Consider the following 23,292-nt stretch of genomic DNA (forward strand, 5'->3'; position numbering starts at 1 on the left):
CTGAATGTGGTTATAAGTATAAATGGGAGAGAGTGGGAGCACTATTTATCCAAACTGTTCAGGAAATTCCATTTCCAGACAACTGAATAATTCATAGATCTTTGTATTAATTCTAACACTGTACAGTGATAAGCTAGTAATTTAGTACAGAAATGATTGTTCAAAATGATGAACTAATTATACATGCGGGGCATGCTATGAGCTATGGATAGTTGAGGTAAATGGCTTTGCACTGTATTAAACGTAAGGCTTTAGTGCTACATCAGTGGAATTGATCACATTTATCCTTACTTGTTCAGAACAGAGCAGGTCTCACTATGCTGTCGATGTAAGATTATCTATCCATTATGTTGAGGCATGTTTCACCACAGTGAAGGTAACCATGGAAATAAGTCCACAACCTGCAATCAATTTAGAAGTCTATATGAAGCAGAAATGTTTTCTGTTTCAGAACAGCTTATTACTTTGTTTTATATATTGCTTATAGAAATTCCTGTCAAATGCAAATAAAATTGCAGTAATAACTTAAAATTTCAATTCTGCAAAGTGAACATTGTCACAGATCAATGACCTGTAGTGCTTGGACACTCAGCACAAAAGGAAATCCAAATAAGTTCTGTGGGTCAGTGGTTGGAGCACTCGCCTCGCAACGAGAGACCTGGGTTCAATTCCCAGCAGGACGAAACCTTGGGCAAGATTCCTTACTCCACACGCCTAATAATAATCCTCAAGAAAAAAATAAAGTAACAATTTAGTCACTCAATCTACAACCGGTTGTGGGACACTGCTGTTCACAATTGGCTGCCGTGTTTTGCCCATAAATATAGTCAATTCACTTTACACTATATTCTGTGAAGCACTTTGAGACATCTAGAAGACATAAAAGCGTTATAATCAAATGTAAGGATTATTATGTGCACTTCAAATCGAAAGACTATTATTTGCCAGTGCCAGTGAGTGGTTTCAAGTGGATTTAATAAATCTCAGGGCTCTGTCCTATTGCAAGTCAGAGTATTGCTTTGGCGGTTCATGACATTTTAAACTGTCTTGAAATCACTATCATGTCCATTGTTTATCAACATCTTAGTCTACTTCACATGTTACATGAAATGCAGTGATATTGTTTGGTTAAAACTAGCTTCAAATTTTATGAAGATAATACATATGGAGAACAGAGGGTACTGTGAAAAGCGCTATATCAAATGCAACAATTATTATTATTACTGTGGAGAGAAATATTCAGGATGATACCATTGGATCATATCTACAATGCACTATAAATATTCTATAAAAACTTAGTTTGAATTTGAAGCAAACTTTTTTTTAAACTGGCATTTCTGGAGCAGTGCTGAGGACAAAATAAAAAATAATATAATAATCCTTGTATTTGATATAGCACCTTACCATGTCATTGAGACTTCACAGGATATACTATAAAGTGGATTGACTGTGCATTTTGTGGGCGAAGTGTGGCAGCCAGTTTCGCTCAGCAGTGTCCCGCAAACAGCCAGAGTTAGTGACCAATTTTTTATTTTGGTGGACTGTCAGGACATTAGTGACAATAGGATCTTTTAACATCCATCTGTACAGGCAGATGGGAGCTCGGTTTAATGTCTTATCTGAAGGAGGGTATCATGTTTAGTTGGTGAAAATGATTGCACCTCCTCGGGAGTAAAGCTATTGATTGAACTTTTGGGGAGTGTCACAGGCTGTCAGAACACAGATACTGAGGTTGTGATCTCAGTTGTTTAGATGTAGGAAAGGACTAAACACCAGAAGCAGAAATTTGAGGGAGATGGATCCAGGCTCCTCTTCAGCATATCCTATTTACCGACTACTGGCAAAAATATGGGAACAGGCTGCCATCTGCCCTCTTCACAGCAATTGGTATGAGACTATGTGAGAGCAGGGAAACTGCAGAGAAAATAAATGCATCAGATTTTTTAAATTGGGGTCATTTTCAAAAGGTAAGTAATTTATGGACATTATTGAGAAAGAACATCTTATTCTTCACTGGGCACGTAAATTCCACACCGACAAGGTCCGTAAATTTATTAACCAACGGAGAATCAATTCTACAGTTTTATATAAATAGAATGGTTGATGAAGAGACAGAGGGTCCGATTTATACTCCCGAGTGACACTGACCATAACTCAATTGTGACTTATCAGCTCAGCTCACTAGTGGATATTAATCAAATCGCAAAACTCTTCATCCGGTATCCTCTGTCACGTATCCAAGACCAGAACTTTCAAAGGTCACTTGCTCAGCATTTTCATATTACATTCCTATGATTCAACCTAAGAGTTAGATCTCGCGGTACATGAATAAGTGTTCAAGGTCAAACTGAACATCTCTTGCTGTTTTCTGCCATCTTCACTGTCTTTAACATTGCTCAGTTTAAAGCATATCCATGCTGTATACTCAATTCAGGAAAACAAGTGCAATTTAAGTTATCTGCATAATCCCTGCTCCCTAATGTGTGAAACTCTTGACTATTGAAGTTTCTGTATTAATGGTTTCCAGCCTTTTTTAAAAATTGTACCCCTTCTGTCTAAAGATTTCTGCTCAAGTACTCCTTTACAATTTTCATTCATAATAGAGTGGAAATCCGCTCAATCAAAATCATGCACACGTACATGATGGTTGATAATGTTCAAACTATAGTCAGACTGTAAACTTTCAGCTGCTGAACAAAAAAATTAAATATTTATGCACATTGGTTTAGAGATAATATATAATACCGTTAAAAAATCAATTCAAGATCATTATTTTCTTTTACTTTCATCTTTATTTTTGCATTTCTGAGTCGTCCTGTGTAACCCAGGTGAAAACCCCTGCCTTATATTGTTATAACAAAACGTGGTGTTTTTAAACAGACCAAATATTAAATAATGTTTTTAGTTGGGCAAAATAACTTCAGAAATCTATTTTAGAAAACTATAAACCTTGGTTTAATATGTTTGGTTGCAGAATAAGTAGGATACATAAGAGTGTTTTTAGACTGGAATTTGGTAATATTTTGTATGTTTAGAAATGTGTTTTAATAACATACACTAGCTTCTTTGTTGCACAGAAAGTTTGACTTTCCAGCCACTACATTTTCTACTGTGGGCTGTAGCAATTTGCTTTGCCTACAAATTGATACAGTATTCAATGACTTTATTCAGCCTCTATTTTCAACCAGATTCGTATGAAAGAAGCTATTTAGTTTTGATTTAGAACTCGGGAGTTGCCTTTCCTGCAGTCGTGAAATGTAAATCTTTCATCTGACCTTTCATGCTGAACATTCGCTGAAATGCTAAACAGTCCGATTACAATGGTTTGGTAGTCAGAACTTTGCTATTAAAATATTATTGTAGAGGCCATATTTTGCAATGTTGAAATAACCACTATTTTAACGGCAGGTTTCTAGGAAACTGCAGCTAATTAGGGATTCACTCCGTGGACGTAAATGACAATTTCACCGATGTGGTAATTCAGAGCATCTACCTCATTCAGTTACTTAACCTATGAATTGAGGAGAAGGGAATTGTTCACCTACATGGTTACCTATGGAGTGAATGAAATATTATAACAACCATTGTGCATTGTTTCACTCAGTTACGAAACTTTGAAACTCTTGGCTTGGCAGATCTGCCCACTTGTACAGCATAGCAACATAGGAAAACACAACAGGAGGAGGCCATTCAATCCATTGAGCCTGTTTCAACAGATAATTAGATCTTGCCAGGTCTTTTAAACTCAAATCCCTGCCCTTTCACTCCATACTCCATAATACTACTACCGAAGCAATTGCCTTTCTCTCTTCTCGATACCGTTGACCACTCTATCCTCCTCCACCGCCTCTCCTCTCACCTCAACTTTCATGGTTCTGTCCTTGAATGGTTCAGATCCTACCTCTCACACCATCTCCACTTCATCTCCCCAAACAGCTTCTAGCCCCCGCACCATCTTATGTGGCGTTCCTCAGCGCTCTGTCCTTGGTCCTCTCCTCTTCAATGTCTGTATGCTCCCTCTTGGTGACATCATCCACAGACATGCGGTCAATTTCCACATGTATGTGGATGACACCCAATTGTATGTGGATGCACACTCCACCTCACTAAGCATATATATTGAGCATGCTATCAGGGGATTGATCAGTGGAATTCAATGCAGTTTATCCCCTTCCCCCAATACAAAATGTCAGAGTTCCAGGAATTAAACACACTGCCAGGAATTGGAAAACTTGAAACACAAGGAATCAAATTCTTCTCCCCAGCCACTTACAGACCTAGGTTGTCAGGACTAGTAAGTTCACCACAAGTGGTTAAGAGTGATTGTTAAACTGTTAAACTTTCAGTACAGCTGCAGGTAACAACAACCCATTCTCAACTGCATGACTGCACAAAACTAATAGCAGAATATGGAAAATACCACAATGCATTTGTGGAGAAAATTCTTTTCCCTGAGCTCTGCCATTTATTTAACACATACATCTGAATTTAGTGTGTGGATTGAACTAACATTAGTTATTCTGTAAAAGCATGACCCGATTCACAGGTCAAGTAACTGAATTTGCTTAAAAGTGACACTTTATTTTTAATAAAACACCAAATCATCAATCATCCTGCATAGTATATATTAATGTAGTGAAATTGTTTTAGTATTTTCTCTATGCCAACACTCGTTTGATGGCCTTGGTCAGACATAAAAGAATATTCATTACTATTGTTTTTTTTGCATACATCCTTCCACACCTCTGACCTAACTTGCTGAACACAAACTTTATGTTTAAAATTTATTGTGTTTTTTAAAAAAAGTTTCAGCAATTTGCAGTTTTGATCTTATCCAGTCATAAAACGTCAATGCAGTTGTCAGCACAGCCCCTGAGAGATTTGGTTTACTTTTCCTGCCTGTTTAAAAGTTATTGTGGTAAGAGCCTGAGTGATGGCATAAAAATTCACACAGCTGCCTCCAAATAAATAGACACAGTTTGCACAGTTTGCTGCCTGAAAGCACACACACAAAGCAAAGGCTCCCAGCAGATGGACCAAACAAAAAGAAGATTGAGATCAATGCAGTTTTACCTGATTTTCATTACAAGTTGATGAAACTTCTTTTGCTCGTCCTCACTTGTTGGTCCTTCTTGCTGAGGCAGAAAGAGCTCCACTCTCTGTTTCTGCTCAGCTGAACATTTTGGAAGAGGGGCAGGAACGTACTGGAACAACAGCTTGCAAACTTTTTAATCTTGTGCCAGCATTCCAAAACGGTGTCTGCAGAACCTCAGTAAAAATCAACATCATTTCATTTCAAGTGATTTCAATTTCTCTATGAAAACCAGTGTTTTGTTCCAGCAGTGCAATGAGTTTACTTTTCTCCCCACTGCCTTCATAATGGAATGCTCCAGTACTGTTAAACTGAGCAACCAGTACCTGACTATATGTTCCATCTGATGATGTGATCTATGAGTGGGAAAGATGTCCTCCCTTGTCAGTGTGGAATACAGATATACATTTTTGTACATGTTTGCTCAGCCCACAATAACTTTTTTTATCGATCATCCTAGAGGAGGATGTAAAATTTGAAAACTATTTTAAATCCTTTAACAAAATAGTGTTGCAGAAATGAAGAATATTCGCTGTATTTGCATTGGCAAAATCTAAGCACACTACATCTTTGATAATAGTTAGAGATGGTCCCCTCAACCCTGCATTGGTTTCGTGCACTTTGTCAGAATCCTGAGTGGTTCACCAGTAACTGCAAATTCAGCATCCAAAAGGAAATTCTTTAATTCAACCCAGTTAAATGATGGCTGAGGTATAATGGAAAGGTTCCAGGCAGAAGCCAGGTATCTCTACGTAAAGGTGAAGGAGAAGCTGCGAAGAGGTATCCCCTGCGCCAACCTTGTTCCAGCTGCGAGTGGCATTAACAGAAGCCGGGAAACAACTCACTCACTTCTCTGAGTAATGTTAAGAAGAATAAGATGAAATGAGAAAGAAGTGCAAAATGTAGAGCCTTTGAGAGCTTTGGGCATAAGTAATGATTTGATATTACAGGAGATGGAGATAAAAATAATACAAGTGTAAATTATACATGGACCTAAACAGAGATGGATATCTCTCATCCCTACCTATGGTCTTCTGTTTAATGACTGATAAATAATGAATACATGAAGATGAATACATGAACTGATGAAATGAAATGGTGGCTGGTCTTCACAGCTTAATAATCAAAGTTCAAAATTGTTCAAAGAATATTACTGATTAAATGGTTTTAATTTGTCAAAGATCTATTAAGTATCAGACAGGTTTTGTGTTAACAGATTAATGAGAAGAAAAATGTTTGGAGAGTTCGGTCATCCAAAATGTGCTGAAGTAAGAAAATTGTAACCAATTAATGTAACAATCTATTAATTGATGTAAGGTGACTCAAAAGAAACAAGTTCTAGTTCTGAATCTCACTAAATTGGATCAAGAGTGAATGGGATGGAGGAGGCAATTAAAAAGTCTTCAATTGTTAGCTAAGACTCGATTGCATTATTGTAAAAGATTACATTCTATGACAAAGGGTTTGACTTTAGATTGTGAAATGTCCGATCTGAATCTTAGAAAGGGTTCCTAATGCTAGTATAACACAATAATTGTGGGGTCCTGTAGCTCAGTGGTTAGAGCACTCGCCTCACAAGCGAGAGACCTGGGTTTGATTCCCAGCAGGGCGAAACCTTGGGCAAGTTTCCTTACTCCATACACCTATAATAATCCCTCAAGAAAAAAACAATAATTTGCTCACTTCAATCCACGACTGTTTGTGGGACATTGCTGTGCGCATTTGGCTGCCGCAATTGATAGAAAGCGCTATATCAAATTTTTTTTTGGGACGTCCTCCCGACGTGAAAAGCGCTATATCAAATGCAAGGATTATTATTATTATTATTATTATTATTATTATATCAAAAGCAAGGATTATTATCCATATAAACTGTACCCATTACAGGAGAGGTTGAAGACGTTATAGGGGATTATTGCCACCGGAAAAGCGATCCGCAATCGACTAACATCCAGGTTCCTACTTACTGCTAGGTAAACAGAGGCATGGAGTATGAAAACCAGCCCAACATTTCGCCCTGCCCTGGAATTGAATACAGTTCCTCTTGCTTGCGAGGCGAATGCTCTTACCACTGAGCTAGATATCTGGCATGTAGAAAATCGCCTCTTCAAAATTGTGCCTTCAATACTGATACCATGAATATATTCTGTAATCAATTGTAAGACTGTTCAATGTTCTGAGCGCACCCAAGATATGATCTCTATGATCCCATGGAAGAAACCAAGCAAAGTCTGTGTTTCAAACTTGTTATAAGTCTTGTATAAGACTTCAAATTTGTGCGGAAAATAGATTCCGAAATGGAATGCAGTGGTCTAAGAAGCATAGGGGAATTAAGTTTGTGGTAACGTGACAAATAAATAGGATATGCTTCAGCAAGAAAAAAAATTACTTTCAAACTAGTGGAGCTGCAAGCCAGAATCGCTGTGTTGAAACCTCGCATTGAAGTAACCAATCCGAGGCCTCCTTCAAGGATAAATGTGATCAAAACAAAAATACTCACTTCACTGATCAGCCAGAGGTTTTCATCTTCTGATGTGAAAGCATTTTCATGACCAAGGAGAGAAAGTGGTAGCATGTCAGGTGTAAAAACAATTCCAGTAATCCGGCATGTGATGTGCTGTGCAGAGTTTGTGAAAAAAATTTGCAATTCTCAGTTTTGCCAAGAGTCGACTTCTTCAACTACTACACAAAAGTGTTGAAAGACCAGGTATCTTTCAAAGAGTGAATGAAACAATTATTAATATGAAAGTTGCTGCTCAAGTTTCTTTGTGCAGTAAGTCACCACCAGAAAGATCTCACAATTTTTGAGGTCCTAAATCCTCTTGTTTCATTATCCATTCTTGGGTTAAGATGATGGCTAATGAATTGTTTAGTTCTTGCAATTTTTTATTTAATCAGAATCCTCCCTGTCACTACTATGATTAGATTTCTCCATTGCAAAAAATTCCCATCCATGTAACATCTTCCAAAACAGCAATGACGAGATCACAAGCAGTTCAGATATCAAAAGCCTTTTGGCTAATTTGATCTTATCATTCCAGAATACTAACCCTACTGTCATTGCTGATTCTTAAATGAGTCTGGTATGCTGCCCTCTACCACCCTTACTGATAACTCATTCCAGCTGTTAGTTGTCTTCTGTGTGAAGAAATACTTCTTAAAAATGACCTGGACAATCCTGAACCTGTGGCCTCTTGTTCTTTTGCCTTGACAATAGAGGTCACAGATTTGTATTGTTCCGGGTTTACTGACTTTATCTCATTCAGTATCCTATGCTGTTTCTATATAAGGCCCCACTTGGCATGGCTGGTGATTCATGAGTGAGAGAAAGGAGAGCAAGGGAAATACTCTTTGTTGAACTGACTTTTAATGGAATAACGCACTCTTGATTTAGATTTGTAGTGGTGCTTTAAAAGAGGACCTGAAAGCACTGGGTATTTATATACTGATGATTATATTTTAGTCGACACCTGGCACTTAAGCATTTATTTTAAGATGAAAAGAAATATTTGCACATCATTTTTATCTCTTCTGTCTTTTACCCAGCATTTCATTTGAAATAATATCACAATTCGGTGAATAAATGGACTATCAATGTATTAACTTCTGTGCCTAATATAAGAGCTCCATCTACTGGCTCTCAGGCTCAACCTCACCATTGTTGGTTTTGTATTCAAAACATGGCTGGCTCCACTCCCTCCACCCTGTCTGTGTTAGGTGGAGTGATGGACGTGATCAACCCAGTTTTTCTATAACTCTTGCCACAGCTTATCTGTGAAATTGAACAAGAATGTACAGAAACTGTTGTTCAGCGCAACCAAATTTAAAGTGGCAAACTTTTCAGGGTAATTTCTTGCTTCACACATTTTTTATGTGGCTCAATTGGATATTCTGCTCAGTGATGTGGTTGTTTGGAACAGCAATTAACTGCTACAGAAAAAAGCTGGCTAAATATCCCATTGAGAACAATATCAGGAGATGTGCTGAGTCTCTGTTTACTAAATAAGTTTCATTCGGTAATTAGAGACTCAGCATAGAATCACAATAGAGGAGTATACTTAGAGTCTGTGGAAGGAGTGGGCTTGGGTTCTTTATTTGTTCTGTGCTTGTGTTATTGATGTTAGAAATGCAATTTAATTCTTAATAAAGGAAAAGATAGAAATAGTGATTTAGCCCAAACTCCATTCAGATTATGTGCAGATAGAATGCCATGAATCTCTCAAATTTTGAGATACATTTTGTTCCAAACAAACATTGTCGAAACCGTGGAAAGTTTTTGAAGTGACCATTGACCAGATGTCAACAGCAGAGGGCACTCCTGCTTATGTTTATCAGGATAGGAACCTCATCTAGAAAATAAGCTCCGTGAACAAAAATTGTTTGCGAATGAAGGTACTGTAGAAACTCAAATTTATATCTATTTAAATCAATATTTGTCTTGAGCTGAGCATATACTCATCAAGAAATGCTTCAAGTATAGCCACTCCTAAACCAATTTATTTTATTGAAAAAGTTCATGCTCACTTTCTTTTTTTGTTTTGCTGCACATCAGTCTTGCTGTCACTTTTAATTGGTCCAGTTTATTTGCATTGCCTTTGTCATGCAGCTTCAATATCCAAGTTGCACCTTTTGTTCTAATCTTGAAAACAAATCATGCTTTTGTTGTACTGCAAAACTTTGCAAAACAAGTCACGTGAAAATAGGCGGCCAGGGAAATGCATTGTTTTTAAGAAATTCATTTGAAGTTGTAAGAGCACCTTTATTAACAAGAAATATCCATTTTGGTTTTTTCATAGGTTGAAGCTACTGATGCAGACGAGGGAGACAATGGGAATGTTTGGTATAGAATCCTCTCAGGTAACACTGAGTTTTGACTGGTGTTCATTGAAGTCTCCTCTGGACAGCACTGCTATAATTGTGAATTGATCTGTGGATGAATCGAGTGCACAAACTAGTATTTTCTCTGGTCTCCTCTTATTTTACTTTATCTTATGATAGTTTGAATTCGTACGCATTAAATCACATCAAAAAAATCTTCAAATCATGCATCTTAGATCACCACACTTTGAGTAGTCAGACTCCTGTATTTTGTTTCAGCGAGTGTACTATATCTTGGTACCTATAAGCCATTCTGGTTGATATTCATAGATGATCCATGCTCATTGAGTTGCTTTTTCTTTCTCCTCTTACAAGCTTGGCTTACATTACAAAACATCCTAGGCAGTTACTCAGTTGGTTAAAGCAATGCAGAGTATAAATGGGTGTGTGTTATCCTGCAGCAAAATTACATTGTGTACATCATTATACAGGGAAAGTTGGAGGACTCTTTTGGGTTTATAAACTGTGCATTATTAGTCTAAACCCAACAGATTTATGTTGGATTTACCCTAATAATGTGGATTCCTGTAGCTTAGTGGTTAGAGCACGGGCCTTGCAAGCGAGAAGAATCTGGATTTGATTTCCAGGCAAGGCGAAACCTTAGGCAAGTTTTGTTGCTCCACATACATGCCTCTGTTTACCTAGCAGTAAGTAGGAACCCGCTTGTCAGTCGATTGGCAGATCGCTTTCTGGGGGTAATAATCCCTCCAAAAATAAAAATAATGTGGTCACTCAATCCACAACTGTATGTGGGGAAACTGCTGTGGGCTGCCACGTTTCACCCACAAAAGACTACTCGACTCTACAGTATATCCTGTGAAGCGCTTTGAGACGTCTTGACGATGTGATTAAGCGCTATATCAAATGCAAGGATTATTATTATTATTATTTCCCCAAACCAGCTCCAGGCTCAATTAGAGTTGGCTCGCTGTGCTCTTTGGAGTTTCGGATTACAAAAGTGACAACAAAAAGAGATCAGGGTCAAAAGTATAACTATGTAGACAGTGACCCAATGGGTGTAGCTGATCTTTAATTAACTATCAACCAGAATGACTTCCAAGTATCGACAAACAATCAATCTCTAATACATGATATTAGGGAGTTTGTGCTGAGGTGAGAGGCAGAATTTTTTTTAAAGATTTGTCAAGAAACAATGCGAGGAAGTGTGACGAGCAGCAGATCCGGAGCTTGATGTACCAGATGAGGTGATATATTAATATTCATAGCATGCCTGTGGCCTCAGAAACAATGCAATAACTCTTCACAGCACTTCCTTCACTTTCTCAGACTTTACCCTGTGACAAGCTGTCACACCGTTGCTGTCACTCTTCTCCTTTCACGTCTCGGGGCAGAAAAGAAGCCACTCTAAACATTACAATGAAGGAGCACGCAAGCAACAAGGCTCTTATATTTAAACTTAAATATCTGAAATAATATTAAGCTCAAAAAGAACTCCCCAAATGTGTCTATGGGTAAAGCACCACCCAGTGCAGCACTTGGCAATATAGGTTGTCATGGCCTTGGAGGAAGCTAAATCAGTCAAGGTTCCCACTTCTGATTCACATTCAAAGTGCCTGTCTCTCCTTGAAGGTACATATGTTTGGATGTTGATCAGTTTGTACATGTCTATGATTTCCCCCCACCCAAATTGGTTGAGTAGCATGCCAGCACTTCCTATCAAGACACAATAAATTCTCATCAACTGGAAATTCCATTAAAAGTGTCAATAGTTTGAGAGCCCATCATAAATTGGATCTCAGTATTGAGAATGAATCTTTCAGAAAACGACCTACAACAACTACGACAATTTGCGCTTATGAAGTGACTTTCGTGAAGGATAATGTCTCGAGCATTTCACAAGGGCAGTGAGAGATCATTGATCAGGTGGGAAGGAGGGTGAGTTAGAGGAGGGTTAGTCTTGGGAAGGAGAATTTCTAAAAGGCATAAAATGTAATCTCTATTTTCTGCTGTTTTGAACATTTTTCTTGTCTGCTGCGTATTCTCTTTTTGACCTTAAGTCGCATTTTCCCTTCCCAAGAAGTAACGTTTAGCAAGAACTTTGTTCCAAGAACAGTGATAATGTGCTGATAGAAATATGCTGTGTTGTGTTTCTTTTAACTCACTATGTACCTTGATTCTAAAAGTTGACGTTGTGAAGGATACTTCTATACTGAGCTGATTTTTGTAGCAAATTCTGACAGTAGCTTCAGATAAAGAAGAAAAAAATATTGTTTGCTTGTAAAATAGGTACAAGTTATTACACAGTATTCAGGGCTCTCTCCGTGCATAGGAAACAAAGCTTTACTAGCTTCCAAGATATCCAGTTATTTAATTTGAATGCAGCTCTCCAGCAAGCTGCATCCTGAAAGAATGTCACTCCCAAGTGAACTGATGAACTTCAGAAAGAAGCACAGGAAATCAACAAGAGAAAGCAGTTATCATTATTTTGTAATTTGAGGAAACTCCAGTCAGTGTGATATATTTTTAACTTGAGTATCATCCCTGTCTGTTTTTGTTTTATAAAAAAAGGAAACGCCAATGATAACTTCCAGATTAATGAAAATGCTGGGCTGATTTCCAGAGGTTCCCGACCCTTGGACAGAGAGACCAGTAACACTCACGTACTGGAGGTGGAGGCATATAATAATGACTTTGGAAGAATGAGGAGCTCCGTCAGAGTAAGGGACTGTGTTAATCCTTAACAATCATTGTATGAAGATAACATTCAACAGATCTTTTGAGTTTCCACCTGTTTTTCCTTAAATTGTCCACGATTGGTTCTTTTGTTCATACAGTGATTAAAATATACGTAATTCATTGTGTCACAGAGAAAAGAAATGGCTGAATCACAAAGGATTACTAACCGCATGTGAGAAGAAGCTGGAATGATTGATATGGTTATCTGAGCTCAAAGATGTATTGCCAAATGGATTCCCACCCATGGTTTATTGATGTATTGGTGTGGCTTTATTTACCATTCTGACGCTTTTACATCTGAGTTTTTCCTGCTTGATCAAAACGATACAATCCTAAATCCTAGTATAGTTGGTAAACTGACAGAAAGAGAGACTATTGCTGAAGTCATGTACTGTTCCAGAAGTGTATGACTCCTGTACTAATTTCGATAGTAACAATTAGCATTTGCAAGTTTTTTGTTGCTTGTATGTCTGAATCTTGTTTTACTAAATCTAGTCTTCTCCTACGCTTAAAATTGCCGCTGAGTTTTGCTATGAAGCTTCCTCTGATATGACTGGAATTTCACAAGATTATGATGTTGCACAAAGGTTTTTCACTAAATGAAAGAGCAACAGAGCAAGCTCTTCTGTTTCGGATATTGAGTAATCACATTTGCAAACTGGCTGCAGCATTTCACCCTGAAAATACACAGTCAATTCACAGTATATTCTGTGAAATGCTTTGAGACATCTCAACGATGTGATAAGGCACTATATCAAATCCAAGGGTTATTATTGTATTCTAAAATTGGAGAGATGTATACAAACATTAATAAGTAGTAAACCCACTTCTTTGCTTTGGTTAATGAGTGACTTGTTAATAATAAATGAATGCAACAGTTCTCCTTAGCTTTCTTATTCTTGATCTGATTTAATTTTCTAGGTTATTCTCTATGTGGAAGATGTGAACGACGAGAGCCCTGTGTTTACTCAGCAACAGTACAGTCGGCTTGGACTGAGGGAAACGGCAGGCATAGGAACCTCAGTGAACGTTGTTAGGGCAACAGACAAAGATACAGGTCAGTGGCAAATTCAATTGGTCTACTATTTCTTCTGATTTTTCCATCAAAACTGAACGCCTAGACAAATCTAGAGCTGACTGGCCCTTTCTGTAAACTTTTTGAAACCATTAAAATCTCATAATAAACTTAGTTTGATCAATCTCCATTGGGTTCTTAGTGAGCATATGAGCCGCAGTGCTCAATCAACCACAGGTTGGTTTTAAGAATAACTGATGAGGAAAATGGGGGGGGGGGGGGGGGCTGGGAATCAGGTTGGAGTGGTAGGATGTGATCTACTAAGTTTTGAGGCTAAATTTTGTTATTTCGCAAATTTGAGGCATCTTTGACATGCCCTACGGCTGTGTTGAAGCTGACATTCAAACACTTGATTTTTACATGGAGTGTCCAAAGCAATAATGTTCATTCCCCAACTCTAACTCTTTCACCTTAACATATTTCAGGGAAGAAAATATTAATTTAACCAACAGGGATCGCAGATTTGATTCCCAGGTTGCCAAATCTGCCATTTCACAGATGTACCTTCTGAATGTTGTTGACAAGGAATTGTTAAAGATGAATTGGGACAATGATACTGTAGTTGTTATTTCTAATGAAAATTAAATGTGCTACAAAATAATTTGTATGTGGTTTGAGTTGAATGTCAAATACATATTCTCTCATGCCCTCTGCAGTCATCATTCATTTTGCCTGGTTTACAAATTACACCTTTTTGTGTACCAACATTACCATTGAGATATATGCATTGATCGTCATCTGATTTTTACTGAGGAGTTGCACATGCAATAATTTAACGCAAACTATCTTTTTCTATGTTCAGGCGATGGAGGCATAGTGGCCTACAGGATTTTGGCTGGATCGGAGAGGAAATTTGCCATTGATGAAAGTACAGGCCTTATAACTACAATAGACTATCTTGATTATGAAACCAGGACCAATTATCTCATGAATATTTCTGCCACAGATCAGGCCGCACCTTTCAACAGAGGCTATTGCACTGTATATATCACCTTGATGAATGAGTTGGATGAGCCCGTACAGTTTACAAATGCAACATATGAAGTTACACTAATGGAAAATATAGCCACTGGGACTGATGTGATACAAATCCATGCCCAATCTGCTGACATTATGAATCAGATTACCTACAGGTTTGATCCTGACACTTCTGCCCTAGCTTTGTCTTTATTTCAGATCAACAGAGTCACTGTGAGTATACTGAAGTTCTATTTTCTGTGGTGTTGTTGGCTGCACTAAATTGTTTAAAGAGAAATAGATTGATCTGTTCGTACTGTTCTGGGAAACTTGGATCAATGGATTGATCTGAAGGATGAGCACACAGATCCCATCCTTCAATCAGATTCCTGTCTTCATTATCCTTAATTGATTTCCCACAGCAAAGGTGGTAACAAGATGAATGGATGATTGTCTGACAACCTGATTTTCTGTTACCCTCCCAAGACTGTCTTCAGTCTGGCCTTACTGCCCTCAATCTTTAATGTTAAGGTCCAATATTGAGGCAATCACATTGCTAGTTATATTTTAAAATTGTGCTCACATAGGCATTAAAGGGATCTCTAATGTTAAAGTTACTTGTAGAAGGAAATGGCCCTTCTGATTTTACCTTCTTGAAAGATTATTGATGGCTGATTAGTGGTTAGAGCACTTGCCTCGCAAGAGAAAGACCTGATTTCGATTCCCGGCAGGCCAAAACATTGGGCAAATTTCCTTACTCCAAACACCTCGGCTTACGTAGTTGTAAGTAGGAACTTCTTTGTTAGTCGATTGTCAGATCGCTTTTCCGGGGTTTATAATCCCTTCAAACAAAAATAATAATAATTTGGTCACTCACTCCATGACTGTTTGTGGGACACTGCTGTATACAATTGGCTGCCATGTTGCTCTCACAAACTATACAGTCACAATTCACTTTACAGTAGATTCTGAGACTTCTTGGAAGACGTGATAGGGCACTATATCAAATGCAAGGATTATTATTATTAGAGTACATATGACTGAATGTGCTTGATATAATCTACAATGAGGCAAATTGTTCATTGTTTGTTAGAAAATGGATTGAGTGGGTGGGCTAATTAACATCTCATTGCATGCTTCATCTTACTTGTAACTTGCCAATTTAATTCCAGTATCCTCTTAGGCTTGTAATCACAATATATGGTGTGTTAAATACAGTACTTTGCTTACACAAGGTTATCCATGCCTTTCACCCTGAGAAGGCCTTTGATATTGTGCCAGTTATGCTATATAGAAACTTATTTTTCCTTTAGTTTGGAGCTGGAAGAATTTATAAAAAAAGATTTCCATGAACCTGTATTTTGAGGAGTGGAGCATTTTTTTCTGAACTCCAGCCAAGTAAATAGTTTGCGGTTAACAAAATACAAAATATTGTACTAGATCACTGCCGTTGAAAGCCAGTAAGTGTACTTATTTATATGGAGCTTCTGTTTCCTGATCATGCTCTGAAGAATGCGATAAGATGACTTGACACTTTCTAAGCTGCTGGATTTATTTCTGGTGCTTTTTAAACATACCCATTGCAGACCAAGGCTGTTTGCCCAGCAAGTAAATTACAGAAGCAGTTTACTTCCTCTTTTTATATGCTTAAGTTTAATGAGTTAATTCACGGGAATCAGGCTCCTGAGGATGGTAGAAAGTCTGCCATAAATTGTTGGCTCTCGTGTTGGGAAATATTCAGTTAATTTAACTGTAGACTTTTCAGGCAATTCAATGCTAAGTTAACTCTGAATTCCATTTTAGCACTGAAAGTGCAGGAGTGCCTTCACGACACGTACTTTTCACTGAAATTGCTCACATTGAGTACGAGAGTTCAATATTCATCTCCTGCTATTTACAGCAACTTACGCAGAAAGAAGTCGATGGTTAGCTGTCTTGAACTGCCCCAAATTTCACCTTTATTGAAGGGGCATTGTCTTTGTGAAAAATATGTTGAAATCAAATGCTACAAACGCTAATTACTTATCAGGACAAGTTTCAATTATGTGCTCCATTTTATATTCAGAGTGTTCAGTGTATGAAAATCCTGGTTGTTGGCAGTCCTTTATTGTAGCAATATCAGCCAGAGTTATTTGCAGAAATTAAGATTTTTTTTTACAAGTGTGAATACGACTGTCACATTGTGAGTGAGAGTAGATATTACTGTTTCCCAATCTGAATCTCACTCTCAGACTGTTGAAGATTGTAAAGTCTGTTCTTTTCAAACAGGACTCTCACTGATGTCAATCCTTTCCTCTTGCCCACAATAGGGTATAATAACCGTGAGAGGACAGGTGGACCGGGAAAGAGGAGATTTCTATCTAATTACTGTCATAGCAGACAATGGGGGACCCAGGAAGGACTCAACAGTGGTAAGAATGCACCTGTTTTCAAATGAGACAGTACAGTTGTGGTGGAATTTACTGCAAATAACCTCAACTCATTTCTATCCATCAACTAACCATGTCTGTGATAACCTGAAACTGAGAGCCATCAGTCATCTCTAAAGGGAGCAGAGGGGACAGTGACCTGAGGATTTTGAGACAAATTGTGTTGTATTTTTATAATGTGTATATAAAACTGTGACTAAAGTACCTGTCATGTAACAATTGCTCAAAATAGTGTTTTCAGAATCCTAGATAAGTAACTTTTTATCAAGGTGGTTTTCTTATTCTGTGATGGTGTCCAGATAATTACCATTACATTAAATCTGTCTTTCTGTTTTTTTCTTCTTGTTGCGGATGAGCAGAAGGTAAGCAGTTATTATTGGTTTTTGTACCTCTGTTATTTGTGTGCAAGAGCCTGATTTATGTGTGAACTGTCTTTCCACACTTTTGATGGTATAGATTGGAAATGTAATCGATTTTGGGTGATAGTATGGCCATAACATTGTAAAGCCCAAGATGCAATTGGCAATGTAGTGTTGCTAGACATGTGGTGAGATGAACCACAAGATGTCGTTCGATAATATTCAATAGATCAATAGATTTCTGAGAACAATAGCATAGTTTTTATGGGTCAGGAGGTATGGTTTCAATTGTATGTTGCTGCAAAATGGACTTTTAGTACATTTAATTGATTATTTTAATACAACTCTAAATACAAGTCTGGCTTCAGTTCCCCAGTTAACATAATATTCATAATAGTTCTGGCTAAAGTATGCTGCTTCCAATGCCAAGCTTTAGTAGGTTTTTGGAAAGACTCCCTCTTTTTTGCTGTTCTTACGTCAAACAATATTTTATAATTTGCACAAGTTATTTTATCTGAATTTCAACATGCTTCATTCCAAGAGCATTTAAATTTTATTAGGCAAACAATGCACATACTCTATTCTTCTTGCTTAACCGTGGCACAAATCAAAACTGCACAAAATATATATCACTGGCACAGAACCAAAATAAAAGCCAAAGTGGTCTGAATTTCCAGGTAAGATCCAAATGATTCAAAGTTGGGAGGTCCATCAGCAAATGATTGAGCCCTAAAAGTATAAAATTGAATCTTATCAGTTTTACAAGGCTTGTGCAACCGTTTAAATTATATAAGGATCATCCTTCAAGCTGCTAAAGTCAAATCTTGAAAAGTGAACTCATGGGTCCTTAATTATTTCCAGAAATAATTTTGAATGTTTGTAAGAGGGTGATAGGCAGATAGAATTCTCCCAAGCATCTACCAAGGTTATGCATTCTTCGATTGGCATTGCACGAGAGTGACCCAGAAGAACTGATTTTTTTTCTCTCTTTCTGTGGAAAAATACCTTGTCTCAGTTCAGTGCTTCTTACTCTTCTCAGTAAAGATTTGTCGTCCTCTGCGTGAGGAATCACGAACAGAAACCACAGCCATATCACTCTGCTTCACGCTATATTAGGGTATTTAGCAAAGTACCATCTGCTTCTGCCAAAAGATCCTTCATGCGACAACCTTGCTTGTGTCAATTGGTATAACAGGTCTTAAGAAGTTTCATTTCGCTTTTAAAGAACATTTGCAGTGTATGAAGTATATCAGCAGCAATCAAAGAATCCAAAGTTTGAAATTTCTATATAAGTTGTATTGTATTTGTTTGAAGCAAAGACAGTTGATCCCGCTGTTCATTCAACAGGTAACCATTGCTATTCTGGATGAGAATGACAACAGTCCAGTGTTTGATGTTACCTCAGATTCCTCAGTGGAAGTAGAAGAGGATGCTGCCATAGGAAAACGGGTAGCTGTTCTCCTTGCCTATGATCTGGATGCAAAGAACAATGGACTGGTTTGTATCTCTGCACTTCATAAGTATTGGTAAAGAAATTATCTTTTGTTTGAAGAGAGGTACATCATTTCTTATCTGAACTGTTATAAGTAGTAGCGTTCCTTAAAAGGTAACATAACATAGCAATACCATCTTATGCCACACTTAGGATCAGTGGGGGTAGACAGAGGTTTTGAATCGATTTGCATCATTTGTATTCGTCCTGCAGCAATGTGAATTGCTTTCTTCCAAAACCACCTTCTGCTAGGATGTATGCCAGCCCACCTGAACTGCAACTAAATATCAAATTGAACAGCATTTATACTGCATTTTTTAATATCATTTAGAGATAATTCTCCAATTCGATGCTAAGATTGCAGTATGTTAAGTATACTATGACTTTAAAATGATGTACCCAGTGTGAGTTCCGAATTAAAATATACAAAGAGAATTCTGCTTGAACAATCTATGTGTCATTTTCAGTAATTGCTGTTTAATATTACAGTAAATTTTAAGTATAGCACCTTACAATTCTGTCAACTCAAAGCCCAAATTATATAATAACCTATTTTATAATAATATAATCTGTACATTTGATATAGCGCTTTATCACGTCATCAGAATGTCTCAACGCACTTCAAAGGACATACTGTAAAGTGGTGTGACTGTATTTTATGGATAAAATCTTGTCCCTGATAGTAATATGAGTTCAAAGTGAAATGAGTTTTTGTCCTATTCCCTACACTCATGAATCAATTGAACAAAACTCCCGTACTGGAAGAGCGCTTGGTATTTGCACTTAAAGTTGTCAGAAAAATGACAGCGGCACCAAACAATTTCATTTCCCACCAATCAAATGAGCATAAAATTCATCCCTGGTTACTGAACTTAACAGTAGGTATGAGATGCATTCACATCGGTGGTTGTACTCACCAGCACCAAGTGCTTCAGTGAGTGACCTTGCCAGTTCAACCATATTAATTCAGCTCCTTCAACCCATTAGTTTTGTTATCCTGCCCAGATAATTTCTGCAATTATTGTCAATCGTCTGACCTAAGGGCATATTGAACATTTTGTACTTGCAAACGTGAAAAATACTATCCAGCTGTCAGCAGGCAAATTGTGATTGCTATTTGCATTTAGTGGAATGGGGTAACTGGTACCTTACATCTAAAAAACTGGGATGTACTAAGCATGTCTGATTTTGGGTAAAACAGAATTTTCAGTTGCATGTCTGCTGCACTAATGTGAATAGTGGAGAGAACGTGATCTGATTGGAAGGCGGGTGACCTGCAGTAGGATTTCTTGTGCCAGTAAATTTGAAACTGCTTGAATCAATTCGTATAAGGAAACTTATACTACCGTATAACAAGGCCCCATTATAGTTGGATTAATCTGACGGTTTGCCCTGCAATAGAATCAAGATGGAAACATGTTATTGCTGTACATTTTCCACTGGTTATCAGATTGCCTGGTAGTAAATAATAGTAAACAATTGTGATAAAATTTACTCACAACTAACTGTCATTAACAATCAATGCCCTTGCGTGACAGTAAAGTACATATCTAAACCTCCCATACAGGTGCACACGCTGTGGTCATGCATGAGCAGGGATTGTTTTGTCTTTTAAACATTATGTTTAACCATTTCATTTTAAAGGTCAACTTGTACTGAATAACAGGTCTAAAACATAGGAGCTGCAACCAGGATTTGCATTCCTACTTTGTAATTCTTACTCGCATTCGTAAATGAAGACTTTTGTTTGTAACTGGATGTTTGTCATGGGAACTCTGCTCCTGTCATCCACCCAGAAGGAACAGTTGTGTGTAATCTATTTTATGTCTTTAGTCTTTAGAAACTTCTAATGCGAAGAGCTTTGAGAGGCTTTGAGGTTATAGAAACTAAATCAAATGCAAGCAGTTTTATTATTGTAATAATAATAATAATCCTTGCATTTGATATAGCACTTTTCACGTCGGGAGGACGTCCCAAAGCGCTTCACGGAACACACTGTAAAGTGAATTGACTGCATATTTGTGGGCGAACACGGCAGCCAATTGCGCACAGCAATGTCCCACAAACAGTCGTAGATTGAAAATGACCAATTTATTATTTTTTTTGGTTTTGGAGGGATTATTATTAGGCGTGTGGAGTAAGGAAACTTGCCCAAGATTTCACCCTGCCTGGAATTGAACTCAGGTCTCTCGCTTGCAAAGCGAGTGCTCTAACCACTAAGCTACAGGACTCCACGACTCAATTACAAGATGTAATTGTACTTTTGTTTTACAGACCCCCCACACCATTCTTCTCATGGTATTTGAAGATGTTCTTCAAATTTTCCAGGTCTTCAATCTGGGCATCAAATTCTTGCAGAAAAGTAGATATGAACATTTCTGAGGTCACACTCTGCAGAGTCTCATGAAAAAGTGGAATCTTCACTGACAGTACTGCAAGCAGCACAATAGCGATTAGGGTCCATTGGGAGGGTCGATTGTAATGTGTAATCGTGATCAGATTGCTTACCTGCTCTCTGCATCACCCGGTGACCCCTTTATTTGGTCAATTGCAGCACCAGTAATCCAAACAGCCCTTTATTTTGACACATCAGTAGTGACTTAGAAGCAGATACATAAAGTAGAGATCCAGATGATTTTTCAAAGTTGCCTGACACTGATGGAAGTCACAGAACAACTTTGGCCTGGATTGATTTGCCAGGCCAAATTGTTACGCGATAAGAAGTGAGAATCTTGGTTTCTGCTTCCTGCTGCAGATTACAATGGCCAGGAGACTGAGGATATGTAGTACTTCGATATCAAGTGTTACATTTTTGATGATATTAGAGGCATTGTGTGACCAGTTATTTATTAATGTTAGAAATTGTCCCTTAAAAGCTCTTGCACAGTTTACCACCCACACAGTTTTAAGGTACTATGTCATTTTTGAGGGGACCAAATTGGACAAATGAATAATATTACTTTAGATTATTTGTGTTGTGAATTGTATAATATTTTGGGGTGTTTTTCAATTTTCTCTTCCTGTATTTTGAAATGAAGGTTAACTATAGCATTCTGGCTGGAAATACCAATGGAGCATTTAGGATCCGTACCACAAACAATAGTCGTGGCGAGGTGTACATTGCTAAGCTACTGGACAGAGAATGGATTAGTAGATACGTGTTAACTGTAAGTCAAAAGATCACTATGAGCCCTTGATCCAGAGCATGGTTTTGTTCTTTAACTGTGTGGTCATTAGAAGATACCTTATTCATTGAGATAAAATTCTAACTTGTTCATTGTCTGAATGCTGGAGCTCCAGCTCAATTTAGTGCACTTGCTTTCAGGCCATTTTACACGCATCAGTGCACTGAAAACCAAATAATTAAGGAATACATTTTACAATCAGTGCATATAAAAATCAAACTTTGAATGAAGTTAATCTTGTCTGTTCGATTTTCCACCAGTTACTGTGTGTTTAAGTACTGAAGATAACCCCGAGGGAAGGATTGCTAGTTTGAAAACAATACTGACCTCGACCACATGAGGGAAGTGCCATAACTTAGAGAGTGGAAATGAAACATCACCCCAGAGCAAAGAGCAAAGATAATAATGATAATAATAATCCGTGCATTTGGCATAAGGCCTTATTATGTCAGAAGGATATCTAAAAGCGATTCACAGCATCTTGCAGTGAAATGGAGTGAATGTGCATTTGTAGGCAAAGGCAGCAGCCCAATTGCACACAGCAATGTCCCACAAACAGCCATGAAACGAATGACCAATTTTATTTGGGGGATTGTTGGCCCGGATACCGGGAGAAGCTTCTCTTTTTCAATAATTTGAAGAGATCAAGAACTTAATGTGTGGACAATTGACAACTCATCCTAAGAGTGTACAGTGTGTTTGAAATCCAGTATGTCAAACATGTTATCACTATATTGCTTGTAGCGGTAAAATGTTAGTCGATAGTAAAATTTATGTTCCATCCCTTACACATGCACAAAATACAAAAGAAGTATCTTTCAATCCTGCAGGTATTGGTTAATTAAGGCCTTAATCTCTGAGTACAACATAGCTCCCATTTTCCCTTTGAGAATGGTAGAGAATTTTTGTTTTAGGACTACCAAAAGCTACCAAAAGTGACTTGCTCAATGGCTATGTCTCACAATGACTGCCTGTGTTATCTATTTGCCAGTTTGGAGCTGAATTGCAGATTTATGAGCCATTGTTACAAAACAGAACATTAATCTGCTGCCCTGCAGCCCGACTCATATCCAGCACCACTTATCATGCCATCTACAGCTGTCGGCTTCTGGAACTGCCACATTAAGA

General features: G+C 37.8%; 1 protein-coding gene and 1 non-coding gene across 2 annotated transcripts in view; both read left to right on the forward strand.

The window, feature by feature from the left end:
* cdh23 (cadherin-related 23) overlaps positions 1-23,292 on the forward strand; it is a 112,498-nt gene that overhangs the window by 10,273 nt on the left and 78,933 nt on the right. Inside the window, exons 3-10 of the mRNA XM_042336598.1 lie at positions 9,889-9,949; positions 12,500-12,648; positions 13,589-13,724; positions 14,545-14,933; positions 17,009-17,110; positions 17,488-17,490; positions 18,835-18,984; positions 22,018-22,146. Of these exons, the coding sequence (XP_042192532.1) occupies positions 9,889-9,949; positions 12,500-12,648; positions 13,589-13,724; positions 14,545-14,933; positions 17,009-17,110; positions 17,488-17,490; positions 18,835-18,984; positions 22,018-22,146 (1,119 nt within the window). The remainder of the gene's footprint in view (positions 1-9,888; positions 9,950-12,499; positions 12,649-13,588; positions 13,725-14,544; positions 14,934-17,008; positions 17,111-17,487; positions 17,491-18,834; positions 18,985-22,017; positions 22,147-23,292) is intronic.
* On the forward strand, positions 6,633-6,704 carry trnav-cac. Its single transcript has one exon. It is a non-coding gene; the product is annotated as a tRNA-Val (tRNA).

This window comes from Callorhinchus milii, unplaced genomic scaffold (genome assembly GCF_018977255.1).
Source record: "Callorhinchus milii isolate IMCB2004 unplaced genomic scaffold, IMCB_Cmil_1.0 Scaffold7, whole genome shotgun sequence".
NCBI lineage: Eukaryota > Metazoa > Chordata > Chondrichthyes > Chimaeriformes > Callorhinchidae > Callorhinchus > Callorhinchus milii.